The sequence below is a fragment of the Octopus bimaculoides genome, chromosome 9 (assembly GCF_046866305.1).
Source record: "Octopus bimaculoides isolate indiv1 chromosome 9, ASM4686630v1, whole genome shotgun sequence".
Lineage (NCBI taxonomy): Eukaryota > Metazoa > Mollusca > Cephalopoda > Octopoda > Octopodidae > Octopus > Octopus bimaculoides.
In genome coordinates, this window is record NC_142936.1 from 29,646,176 (window position 1) to 29,659,809 (window position 13,634).

General features: G+C 39.2%; 1 protein-coding gene across 13 annotated transcripts in view; it reads right to left on the minus strand.

Moving 5' to 3' along the window:
- The window catches only part of LOC106869710 (phosphatase and actin regulator 2), a 372,706-nt gene that overhangs the window by 210,377 nt on the left and 148,695 nt on the right, over window positions 1-13,634 (minus strand). For 7 of the 13 annotated variants that reach the window (XM_089358129.1, XM_052970519.2, XM_089358123.1 and 4 more), the window contains one exon: window positions 7,281-7,344. The exons of the other annotated variants lie outside the window; for them this stretch is intronic. In XM_089358129.1, coding sequence (XP_089214255.1) covers window positions 7,281-7,344 — 64 coding nt within the window. The remainder of the gene's footprint in view (window positions 1-7,280; window positions 7,345-13,634) is intronic. 13 annotated transcript variants of the gene reach the window in all.

The window sequence follows — 13,634 nt, forward strand, 5'->3', positions numbered from 1 at the left end:
GCACTATCTCATAGCTCCAAACAGACACAACAGTGGATTCAGAAAAACATTATCGTTCATAGGAAAAGATGTATAACCCTCAAAGAGCTCCAATCTCAAGTTGTTGGATTTTTCTGATTGGTCTATTTTAGAGACAAGGGTCTTGAATACTCCTCATGCTTTGCTCAATGCTCTGAAGGCAAAACTGTGCCAGGAATGGGCTGCATGCTATATGTGAAGCATTTGCACTTTGACTTAAGACTGTAATTTGAGATAGAGGTAGTCATATCGAATAAATGTCAGTGTCTTAATTGCATTTCTTTTACCATTGCATTGGAACATATGGACCTGAGACATAACAATATTTTGTTTTAGCAAAATTGAATATAGACATACATATTCATTTGTTTTGCAAGATTCCTAATGTGAAACCATATGTAAGAATTGCTATGCTAATCCTATAGCTTCCTTCCAACATAGGGACCAAAGCCCAACTAATTAGGGAGAGAGTCAGTTTAGATGAGATGCAGTTTGGGTTTGTGCTAGGAAAAAGCACCACTGATGCTATATTTCTGATAAGACAGCTGCAGGAGAAATACCTAGCCAAAGGTAAACCTCTGTACCTGGCCTTCGTTGACATGGAGAAAGCCTTTGACAGGGTCCCCCGATCCCTTATCTGGTGGTCAATGAGGAAACTAGAGATAGAAGAATGGTTAGTGAGAGCTGTGCGAGCCATGTACAGAGACACTGTCAGTAAGGTGAGGGTTGGCAATGACTACAGTAAAGAATTCTCGGTAGAGGTAGGGGTCCACCAAGGTTCAGTCCTCAGCCCCCTCCTATTTATCATAGTCCTCCAGGCGATAACACAGGAATTCAAGACAGGATGCCCTTGGGAGCTCCTCTATGCTGATGACCTTGCACTAATTGCTGAGTCACTATCAGAACTAGAGACAAAGTTTCAGGTGCGGAAGCAAGGTCTAGATTCGAAGGGCCTTAAAGTCAATCTGGCAAAAACCAAAGTCTTAATAAGTAGGAAGGCAGACAAACCACAAATCCCTTCAGGCAGATGCCCTGCTCAATCTGTAGAAAAGGCGTAGGTACAAACTCTATAAGATGTACGCAGTGCAAGCTATGGACACATAAGAGTTGCAGCAATATCAAAGGAAGGTTAACTAGGAAGTTAATTTTTGTATGTGGCAGATGTTCAGGAGCAATAAACACTGAAAATGTGCAGAAAAGAACTTTGGCCACATTCCAGGAAGAAAAACTAGACTTAGTTGATAGTTTCCGCTATCTGGATGACCAAGTTAGTAGTGGGGGAGGGTGCACTGAAAGTCTAGCTGCTAGAATAAGAATAGCCTGGGAAAAGTTACGAGAGCTCTTACCTCTGCTGGTGACAAGGAGCCTCTCACTCAGAGTAAAAGGCAGACTGTATGACGCATGTGTACGAACAGCCATGCTACATGGCAGTGAAACATGGACCATGACTGCTGAGGACATGCGTAGGCTCACAAAGAATGAAGCCAGTATGCTCTGATGGATGCGTAATGTCAGTGTGCATACTAGACAGAGTGTAAGTACCTTGCAAGAAAAGTTGAACCTAAGAAGCATCAGTTGTGGTGTGCAAGAGAGACGATTGCGCTGGTATGGTCATGTGGCGAGAATGGATGAGGATAGTTGTGTGAAAAAGTGCCACATTCTAGCAGTTGAGTGAACCTGTGGAAGAGGTAGGCCCAGGAAGACCTGGGATGAGGTGGTGAGGCACGACATTCAAACATTTGGCCTCACAGAGGCGATGACTTCTGACCGAGGCCTTTGGAAATATGCTGTGCATGAGAAGACCCGGCAAGCCAAGTGAGACCTAAATCCAAGGCCTCTGCCACGGGTGTAGCCAGCCCACTTATGCGTACCCTTCTTCATTGGACACTAAACTCCACTTGCGAAGACCTGTTGAGGCAAGTGAAATCGAAATCGAACTAAATTCGACAACTGGCACCTGTGCCCAGCGTCGCCTTCCTGACACTTGTGCCAGTGGCACGTGTAAAGACATTCAAGTGAGATCGTTGCCAGTGCCGCTGGACTGGCTCCTGTGCAGGTGGCACATAAAATACACCATTTTGAGCGTGGCCGTTGCCAGTACTGCCTGACTGGCCATCGTGCCAGTGGCATGTAAAACACCCACTACACTCCCGGAGTGGTTCGGCATTAGGAAGGGCATCCAGCTGTAGAAACTCTGCCAAATAAGATTGGAGTCTGGTGTAGCCATCTGGTTCACCAGTCCTCAGTCAAATTGTCCAACCCATGCTAGCATGGAAAGCAGACGTTAAACGATGATGATGATGATGATGATGATGATGATGATGACATGTATCTATGTGTATGTGTATATATATATATATATATATATATATTCCTATCTATAATATAAATCCCGTTCTGTGTGCGTGTGTTTAAAAGATTATAATGGCCATATTTTTCAACTGATGTTCTCCCAACTGGGAACATATATATATATATCCATGAAAATACATATACATATACATATATATATATATGTATATATGTGTGTGTGTGTATATATATATATATCATCATCATCATTGTTTAACATCCGCTTTCCATGCTGGCATGGGCCGGACGGTTTGACTGAGGACTAGCAAGCCAGAAGGCTGCACCAGGCTCCAATCTGGTCTGGCGGAGTTTCTACAGCTGGATGCCCTTCCTAATGCCTACCACTCCAAGAGTGTAGTGGGTGCTTTTACATGCCACCAGCATAAAAGCCAGTCAGGTGGTACTGGCATCGACCACACTCAAATGGTGCTTTTTATGTGGTAACAGATTTGGTTCCCGCAATGAGGAGGGAACTAGACTGCTGGCGTTCTGTGATGCAAATGATCTAATGGTCTGTAATACTAACTTCAGGAAACCTGTCAGTCACTTGTTCATCTACACTAGTCAGATTGATTACATTCTCACCAGGAAACAGGCAACATGGCTGTTTATAAATGTCAAAACTCTATCAGGTGAACAAGGTACCCTACAACATAAGTTAGATGCTAGTGATTTCAGTATCAGGGCTAAATGGCAAGCAACCATATGCTGTCATCTGTTGGCATACTACAAAACTAGTCTGGGAAAGTTTTGATATCGCCTTGTATGAAAGCTGGAATCTCCACTTTTCACATGAATCATCTGAGAAAAGTAGTGAAATAATGCTTTGTGGAGTAATAAAAGTCTCGTAGAATCCACCTCTTACTGGAATAGAATGAAATCTCGGAGGAAAATTAATAATTGCTGCTGCTGCTAGGAATAAAACAAAAGGGAGTCTAAAAACCCTAATAACATAACAGCAATGCTGAAGAAATGATTTTCTGCACATGCATACACAAAAAACTCTTTTTCAGAAAATTTGCAATCACATCCCTTATTGAACCATTTACACTGCTACTCCTCTTCCTTGCCACTGCCACCACCACCACTTAGCACTTGCTTAACTCAAAAATGTGCCACGAAGTGTGTGTATTTATGCTGTAGTACAAAAAACAATAAAACAATGTTGGAAGTTTATGAGATACCTCACATAAATTAGCATATGCATATATATATATATATATAAAGAGATGAAGAGAGGCAGACAGAGTGAACAGCCAATTGACACAGTTGTTACATATAAAGTTCACATATGTAGAAACATTTTATTGAAGCAGTACATAATACCAGGAAAAAAAACAAAACAAAAAGCCTCATTTTAATTCATATTTCATATATTTCAATTACAAAAGTAAATTAATGGTAACTTTCTATTCCAAACATCACTTATTATTTCACATAGAACTGATGTCTCTGGAGTTCACTTTAGCTGTTGCTGATGTTATGATTAAGTTGACTTATGATCATAGATATTCCAATCATATACATTCCATTCCCCCCCCCCTTGTTGTCTGGCATTGCATATTTACAACTGCATTCTACCACATGTCCTCTTCCCCTTTTCTATGATGGTATGGGTGTGCAATTTAAGGAACATGTAACTTCAATTTGTAGTAGGTTGAGCAACTTTTAGGTACTGAAGCTACTTATCTAACTCGTTAGATATGGAAGAATCTGAGACATATATGCCAGCATTTGAGAGAGATGCTATGAAAATAAAGTTGTTTCAGTTGAGATCAATAAATAATAAATGAGCCTGAATTTGGTTGGTTAACACACTTTTAAAAGAAAGGACAGTGAGAATTTATTGCAGCAGCATGACTACATATGTGACACAGCTGGTTCCTCGATCAACAAGTATAATTGCTATGAAACATTTTATAGCAAGGCATTATTTAGAAGCCAGACAAATCCCTCTTGCTGATTGCTAATATAGCAATAACAACAAAGTTTCTTAGAAGCATAACAATATTTGATTGTTGGCTGTGTGGTAAGAAGTTTGCTTCCCATCCACATGATCCTGGATTCAGTTCCACTGCACCTTGAACAAGTGTCTTCTACTATAGCCTTGGGCAGATCAAAGCCTTGTGAGTGCTTTTGGTAGATGAAAACTGAAAGTAATCTGTTATATAGTATATACTCTTTTACTTGTTTCAGTGGCCATGCTGGAGCACCGTCTTTAGTCGAGCAAATCGACCCCAGGACTTATGCTTTGTAAGCCTAGTACTTATTCTATCAGTCTCTTTTGCTGAACTGTTAAGTTATGGGGACGTAAACACACTAGCATTGGTTGTCAAGCGATGTTGGGGGTGGGGGACAAACACAGAAACATTAACACACACACACACACATATATATATATATATATACGACGGGCTTCTTTCAGTTTCCGTCTACCAAATCCACTCACAAGGCTTTGGTTGGCCCGAGGCTATAGTAGAAGACATTTGCCCAAGGTGCCACGCAGTGGGACTGAACCCGGAACCATGTGGTTCGTAAGCAAGCTACTTACCACACACCCACTCCTACACCTACGTATAATATAAATATATCTGTGTGTCTTTGTCACTATGCTTGTCCCCCTACACCACTTGACAACTAGTGCTGGTGTGTTTATGTCCCCATAACTTAGCACTTCGGAAAAAGAGATTGACAGAATAAATACTAGGCTTTAAAAATATAAGTAGTGGGATTGGTATATTTGATTAAAAAAAAAATTCATCAAGGCATGGCCACAGTCTAATGAATGAAAGAAGTAAAAAATAAAAAACAAAAACAAAAAAATAAATGGTTAATAATTAGTTGAAATAGATGTGTATTCATTAATACTTAACTTGCAGGATCTGTGAATATTCTATGGAAATAATGGTAAACCTAGTGTTATTTTTGAAAATTTTATCTAAAAAACCCAAAAGCTTAGCCTGTGTTGTGTCTGTATGGAAAGATAGCCGCTTGTCTGCTACTCATTGAAAAGTTAAAGAAATTGGAATACAATGACTATTTAATGCACTTTATATACTTTATGCACAATTTTATAGACTTAATACACTGCACTCATAAGATAAATTTTCATTCTTATTTTTCCATTTACATGGCATAGATCTGCCATGTAAATAAGCTTGAATATTTCACGGAATTGCACTTATGCACATGCATTAATTGATAGGTGATATAAAAAAACTTGGTTCAATTTTTAAAAAAATACACTTTTCACTATATAATCACCACCACCACGGTCCCTCTCTCTCTCCCTCTTTGCCTTATCCTCTTTTCTTCACTTCTTTTTCTTTCTCCTCTCTTTCCCTTCAACTAATCACATGAAGGTTACAATTACATTCCCTCTATTGTCATGAATGCTTCTCTCTCCCTGTTTTTCTCCCTCCTTCCTCTTCTCTAATTACATGAAAGTGTTACCAACAGACAGGATTATTATAAGGTCATAAACACTTACAAACATACACACGTTTGCATGTATTTATTAGGTTAATAAATTTAATTTCTTTATAGTAAATTTTACAGTCAGTATAATGTTTTATTCTCATATTTTTAGGTTGAAAAATAAAATGCCCTTAAAATGTGTCACTAATTTTGTTAGTCATTGGCAACAAAAATTCCATGAAATGAAAACAAGTTTATTTTATGATTATGTATAGTAGATGCATTAAAAATATTCAATTCTGGTTATAATTCACAAATCTGATTTCCTGACATGTCATGGCTAAACCTAAGAAAGATAAGTATAAATTCAATGTATGTGTGTATGTGTGTGAGAGAGAGAGAGAAGGGGGAGAGGGAGAGAGACAGAGTGGTTCTATTATTGAAGGAAATGATTTGTGAATACTGGCATTTGCAAAAAAAAAATGAAGGGAAAAAGACAAACACCATTTTCTGTGAAAGTAGGCAGTCAATTCAAATTTAAGAAAAAGCTAAGAAAATCAGCCAATCATTGGAGAAAGGGTGACACAACAGAAATATAAAACATACAACAAAATGTTTTTGGCATGGCTTTGCCCAATATGACATTATTAAGATTCCTACTTATGCAATAATTTAAAAACAAACATGATGACAGTGTTGACTAAAATATTGGGTTATGTTGTACCTGAATCTATTTACATACATCAAGAACCTGAGGAAATAAAGAAATATATCAATGCAGGTACGGATAACTGAGAAGTTTGCTTCATAACCACCTAGTTCTGAGTTCAATCCTACTGTGTAACATTTCGTAACAGTCAGGTTTTGTGAGCAGGATTTGGTAAATAGAGAAACAGTGAAAAAGACTGTAATGCGTGTGTGTGTATGAAAGCATGAGCATTGTAAAATTTGTGTTGGCTGGATCTTTAAGTGAAAGATATAAACATGGGTAATGAAAAGTGCAAAAATGCTACCATACAAATGCAATCCCTTGTAATATCTCAGTTCTATATATAAGAGATGAGGAATTATATACATTATTTACAATTGACGGATATTTGTCCTCATCTTGTTTGTTGTTAACACAACATTTCAGCTGATATACCCTCCAGCCTTCATCAGGTGTCTTGGAGAAATTTCTAACCTGGGCATATGGTGTAGTGGTTAAGAGCGCAGGCTACTAACCCCAAGATTCTGAGTTCGATTCCAGGCAGTGACCTGAATAATAATAATAATATCGAAAAATACTTTAGGAATGAGAACCCAGGAACAAACAAGATGAGGACAAACATCCATCAATTGGAAATAATGTGTTTGTAATATTTGTTTTACAGAGTTACAGATACTCTCCTGTCACTCTCACTACTGAATATGCAATGAACCATTGACTGGAAACCCAGTAGAAACCAAATGCAATATAAATTAAATGAAAATTAAATGAGTATAAATCTTACCTATCTTATTAAAAAATAACATCCAAGGATAATTAAAAATTTTCTCCATACTTAAATGACTTACCTGGAAAATAAGAGAAAACATAAATAATTTAAAAGGTAAAATTAAGAGTCTTGAAAGACAAAACATTTTCCAATGTCTTGCAATCATTAAAAATTTTGTTATGTCAGGGGAGAGCCATTAATATCTAACACACTCACCAGTTTAATTTCCACTCATTATTTATATCTTTCTTTTCCAAAATTTTCATTGCTCTTGCAACCTTGTCAATGGATAATGGACAGAGTCAACATCCATCGACAAGGTTGCCAAAACAATAACAATTTTGGAAAAGAAAAAATATAAATAATGAGTAGAAATTGAACCGGTGAGTGTGTTAGATATAAAAGCAGTATGACACTCCCCAGACACAACAAAATTTGTTTCAACATACAAATTTACATAACGAATTTTGCAAACCAGATACAAAAACAAATTCAAATATTTGCACACAAAAGAATTCAATAATCATTGTCAAAAAAAAACAAACCAAAATGAAAAAAAAAGGGATTGGAGGGGGTGATACATACCCTGTGCACAGATAAATTTTTTCAAAAATTATAGGGTGGCTTACAATGCGTTGTTTACCCAAGCTTTTTAACTGAACTGATTTATTTATAAATCCATTATAGATATTTATACTCCGGCAAAATTAAAAGAAAGCAACTCGTAAATAAATAAAACCATCAAATCCATCACTGTACACATACACAGAGTTGCATATCTATGTACGTATGTACCCACACTTGTCTACATGCAAAGGTACACCATGATCTATATACATGCAGATGAGGGTTGATTCATATGAAAAAAAGAAAGTAAACAAAATAATATGACCACTTGTTTATGAGGAAATTTCTAAGTTCAATTAAAAAAAAAATTTTTTTTAAGTATCACCATTATAGGTATTTATACTCTGCTGAAAATAAGAAAGCAGCTCATAAATAAACAAAACCCTCAAATCTATCACTGTATGCGCACACACGCACACACACACACACTCAATCGCACATTTATGTATGTATGTATGTACCAACATAGGTACACCATGTTCTATACACACACAGACGAGGGTCGATTCATATGAAAAAGAAGGTGAACAAAATAATGTGACCACTTGCTTATCAAGAAATTTGTAAGTTAAAATTAAAAAGAATTTTTTTTTTTTTTGCTTTCTTGAAAGATAATCAAACCAAATGTTCATCATTTTGAGCCACTCACCCAATGAGTATTTGTGCCAAATTTGGTGAAAATCTGCTCAGCCATTTTCAAGTAATTTTGCAAACACACAAACAGACGAAGACAAGTGATGACAATACCATGCTTTTGCTTATGTGTACAAGGTAATAAAGACAACAGAGCAATGAAATATACCTTTTATACTTTCTGAACTCTAAGAATGTATAGCTAAATGCAAATTCTGATAAATGAAGAAAAAGTATTGTCTTATGATCCCATAAAATGTAAATCTCAGAGTTTTGCCATTTATAAAAAAACTTAAATGACCTAAATGTATTTCCTCACAAACTAACAAGAGAACATATATATCCTTCCTTGACCTATCAGAAATAACAGGCAAATTGTCATTCAAATATGTAGTTGGATTTACAGAAGACAGATTGGTCATAGTTATTTAATAACGGTTGACCTGAGCCTACAGAATTTGTATTGTTTTTTTCTGATCAAGAATACATAAAGACTTTGTAAAATTAGATTCTGACACATTTGTTTCAGCTTCAAACAGCAATAGAAATATTTCAATTTAAATGTAAATATAACAATTTAAATGCAATTGAAACAGAGCCAGTATCTTTCTTTTATCATAATTACCATTATCATCATCATCATTTTATCACAGAGATAAATGGGCAATGAATTGATCTATATGACAGTACAACAGCATTAGAAATAGCCACATAATATAAATTAATACCATAATCCAACATGATGATTTAATAATTCAGCTTCCGGAGACACCACAAAATGTGTTTATCATAGGGGGCAACACAGTAGATCACAGAGGGCACCACAGTACTACCATTTACCATGCGGAACACATGATCAGCGATCTCAGCAGCCAACAGACACCACTAGGCAGCAGAATGGGATGCTCTGCAGAACCAACAGACTTTCAACATGGTCAGGTGGTCAGGTGCCACTTGTCTAATAATCCTATGCACAAGATTTCCATCCTCCTGAACATTCCTACATCTACAATTTACAATGTAATAATGAAGTGGAAACATAAAAGGACGTGTACAACCCTAAAGTATTTGAGCTGACCTCCCATGTTAACCTCTAGAGACCATCGAGTGTTGAAGAGGATCATACAGCATAATTGTCTATCACCCTTCATCACCATCACACAAACTGCAGCAGGATCTACTCCAAGCACCGTGACTGTTTGGTGCAAAGTGCAGAAACTTGGTCTCCATGGAAGAGCAGCTGCCCATAAGCCACGTATGACACAGACAAATGTCCAATGCCGCTTCGCATGGTGTAAAAAGCATCAAAACTGGACTATAGAACAGCAGAAAACCGTTGTGTGGAGTGATGAATCATGGTGCACAATGTGGCAATCTGATGGTAGGGTGTGGGTGTAGTGAATGCCTGGTGAACGTTATGTACAAGCCTGTATAGTGCTGACTGTGGAATACAGCAGTGGTGGGGTCATGGTGTGGTTGTGTTTCTCCTGGAGGGGACTTGGAACTCTTGTTGCTTTATGTGGCACTGTCACAGCACAAGTTTACAAAGACATTTTAACCACTTTCATGTTGCCTATCATTGAAGACCATTTCAGGGATGACCACTGGGTCTTTCAACACAATCAAGCACCTGTCCCATACTGCAGGGATTGTAAGGGTTTGATGACAGCATCCCATTAATGGACAGGCCTGTGCAGAGTCCTGATTTAAATTCCATTGAATAGTTACGGAGAGGGTCATAGCCCAACTAATTAGGGAGCGAATCAATTTAGATGAGATGCAGTTTGGGTTCGTGCCAGGTAAAAGCACCACTGATGCCATATTTCTAGTAAGACAGCTGCAGGAGAAATATCTAGCCAAGGATAAACCTCTGTACCTGGCCTTCGTTGACATGGAGAAAGCCTTTGACAGGGTCCCCCGATCCCTTATCTGGTGGTCAATGAGGAAACTTGGGATAGAAGAATGGTTAGTGAGAGCTGTGCGAGCCATGTACAGAGATGCTGTCAGTAAGGTGAGGGTTGGAAATGAGTACAGTAATGAATTCTGGGTAGAGGTAGGGGTCCACCAAGGTTCCGTCCTCAGCCCCCTCCTATTTATCATAGTCCTCCAGGCGATCACAGAGGAATTCAAGACAGGTTGCCCCTGGGAGCTCCTCTATGCTGATGACCTTGCACTAATTGCGCAGTCACTATCAGAACTAGAGGAGAAGTTTAAGGTGTGGAAGCAAGGACTAGAATCGAAGGGCCTTAGAGTCAACCTAGCAAAAACCAAAATCCTAATAAGTAGGAAGGTAGATAAAACACAAACCCCTTCAGGTAGATGGCCCTGCTCAGTATGCAGTAAAGGAGTAGGTAGTAACTCTATAAGATGTACCCGGTGCAAGCTATGGACACATAAGAGGTGCAGCAATATCAAAGGCAGATTAACTACGAAGTTAGTTTTTGTATTTGGCAGATGTTCAGGTGCAATAAAGACTGTAAACAAACAGGAAACAACTTCTATCTCATTCCAGGGTGAAAAACTAGAGGTAGTCGATAGCTTCCGCTATCTGGGCGACCAAGTTAGTAGTGGGGGTGGGTGCGCTGAAAATGTAACTGCTAGAATAAGAATAGCCTGGGCCAAGTTTAGAGAGCTCTTACCTCTGCTGGCGACAAAGGGACTCTCACTCAGAGTAAAAGGCAGACTGTATGACGCATGTGTACGAACAGCCATGCTACATGGCAGTGAAACATGGGCTGTGACTGCTGAGGACATGCGTAAGCTCGCAAGGAATGAAGCCAGTATGCTCCGCTGGATGTGTAATGTAAATGTGCATACCTGTCAGAATGTAAGTATCTTGAGAGAAAAGCTGAACATAAGAAGCATCAGTAGTGGTGTGCAAGAGAGACGATTGCGCTGGTTTGGACATGTGGTGAGAATGAATGAGGATAGCTGCGTGAAAAATTGCCACAGCCTAACAGTTGAGGGAACCCATGGAAGAGGTAGGCCCAGGAAGACCTGGGCTGAGGTGGTGAGGCAAGACCTTCGAACATTGGGCCTCACCGAGGCGATGACTACTGACCGAGACCTTTGGAAATGTGCTGTGCGTGAGAAGACCCGGCAAGCCAAGTGAGATCGTTGCCAGGGCCCCTGGACTGGCTCTTGTGCGGGTGGCACATAAGATGTACCATCCTGAGCGTGACCGTTGCCAGTACCGCCTGACTGGCCTTGTAGGGTTTTCGAGCGAGATCGTTGCCAGTGCTCCTGGACTGGCTCTTGTGCGGGTGGCACATAAAAGACACCATTTCGAGCGTGGCCATTTTCGTGCGGGTGACACGTAAAAGCACCCACTACACTCTCTGAGTGGTTGGTGTTAGGAAGGGCATCCAGCTGTAGAAACTCTGTCAAATTAGATTGGAGCCTGGTGTTGCCATCTGGTTTCACCAGTCCTCAGTCAAATCATCCAACCCATGCTAGCATGGAAAGCGGACATTAAACGATGATGATGATGATGATGATGATGATCTCTGAGATGTTTTGGAACACCAACTCCATGCTGGACCACACCAACCCACATCAATACTCTTGCTCATTTCAGCACTCCACGAAGAATGGGCTGCCATTCCCTAGGAAACATTCAACCACTTGATTGAAAGTATGCCTGTGAGAGTGCAGGCTGTTATCAAGGCTGAGGGTGGGTCAACACTGTATAGACTGCCACCGTTCCTGATTGAGGGTGGCCCAAACTTGTACTTCAATATTAGGTGGATGAGAGAAGTAACATCTATGTCCGTTGAGTTTCAATGATGTCGGTGTGTACCTTCGATCGTGGTACTATGTACTTTGCTATTTTAGTGGGACATAAGGTATTATTGTAAAGATTTTTATAGCTACAATAGTTTATGAGGGAAAAAAGACAGACCGTGTCAGTGAGCTATGATGTTGACCAAAGCCTGTTGTTGATTTAATTTTTTCAATCAATCGGGATCCTTTTTCTGCATTTGGTCTATATATTGGTGGGTGTAGTAGCAGCACCAACCCTGATATGTGAGTACTAGCCCAGTGTGAGTCTTACCGCAACTCTGCAAACTGTGTCAAAAATTAATCATCGTTGAAATATATTTTGTTCTAGAAAAGCTTAATGTTAGGGAGGTAATTTTAGCAATGTTATACAAATGAGGCCACCAGAAACTATATAGTGACTCAGTTGAGTGTATGGCAAAACTGTTTCCAAGTTTTTGAGCAATCAACTCCCTTGCTAATTATGTCACCTATGTAAAAAGGCTATCAACTACTTCTAGTGAGCCACTCAGACATTCAAGAGAGTCTATTTCCAGTGTGTCGATAGTTCATAGTATGTACTCCTCCAGTGCCTTATGACATAAGACACTTATGTCCTCTGCTAGTCTGCCTATGATTCCACTGCATCTCTCATGTGTCTATAGCTTAAATTACATACAGTATATGGAGTTTATACCTACTTGTTCTCTGAGGCTACCAGGGTCCTGTCTTCTCTACTTACTAAAACCTTTGCTTTTGGTAAGTTTACCTTAAGGGCCATCTACTTTGCCCAATTCATCCCCCCACACTTTATCCACAATTCCCTACATCTGCTCTTCAAACTCACTCAATCTTTACAATTGTTGCCAGCCTCCTCTCTCCCATTGCCTTATGTCTTGCTCCCTCACATATTTTTGCAACCCTTTACCTGTCTACACTTCTCCAAGTTTCTCTATCCCTATGCACTACTTTTTATTTTGTACCTTGAGGAACCATCTACATCAACACTATATCTTTTCAGCTGCACCTGATCCTTCTCTTCTAAATGTATGTAGCCATGTAACTCCTCTACAAAAAAAACTTGTTCTTCCTTCTCACCTCTCTCATATTTTAACCCTACCTTCCTAAGGATAAACCCTACCACTTCCTGGGTTCAGTCTTACAAGCTCCATGGTGACCTCAAAAAAGCACCCAGTACATGTTGTAAAGTGGTCAGAATTAGAAAGGGTACCTAACCATAAAAACTATACCAAAGTAGACAGTGGAGCACAATGCAATCCTTGAACTTACTGGATTCTGTGAAACATTCCGACCACCAGCATGTTCCATGTGTATTAAATAATGACGAAT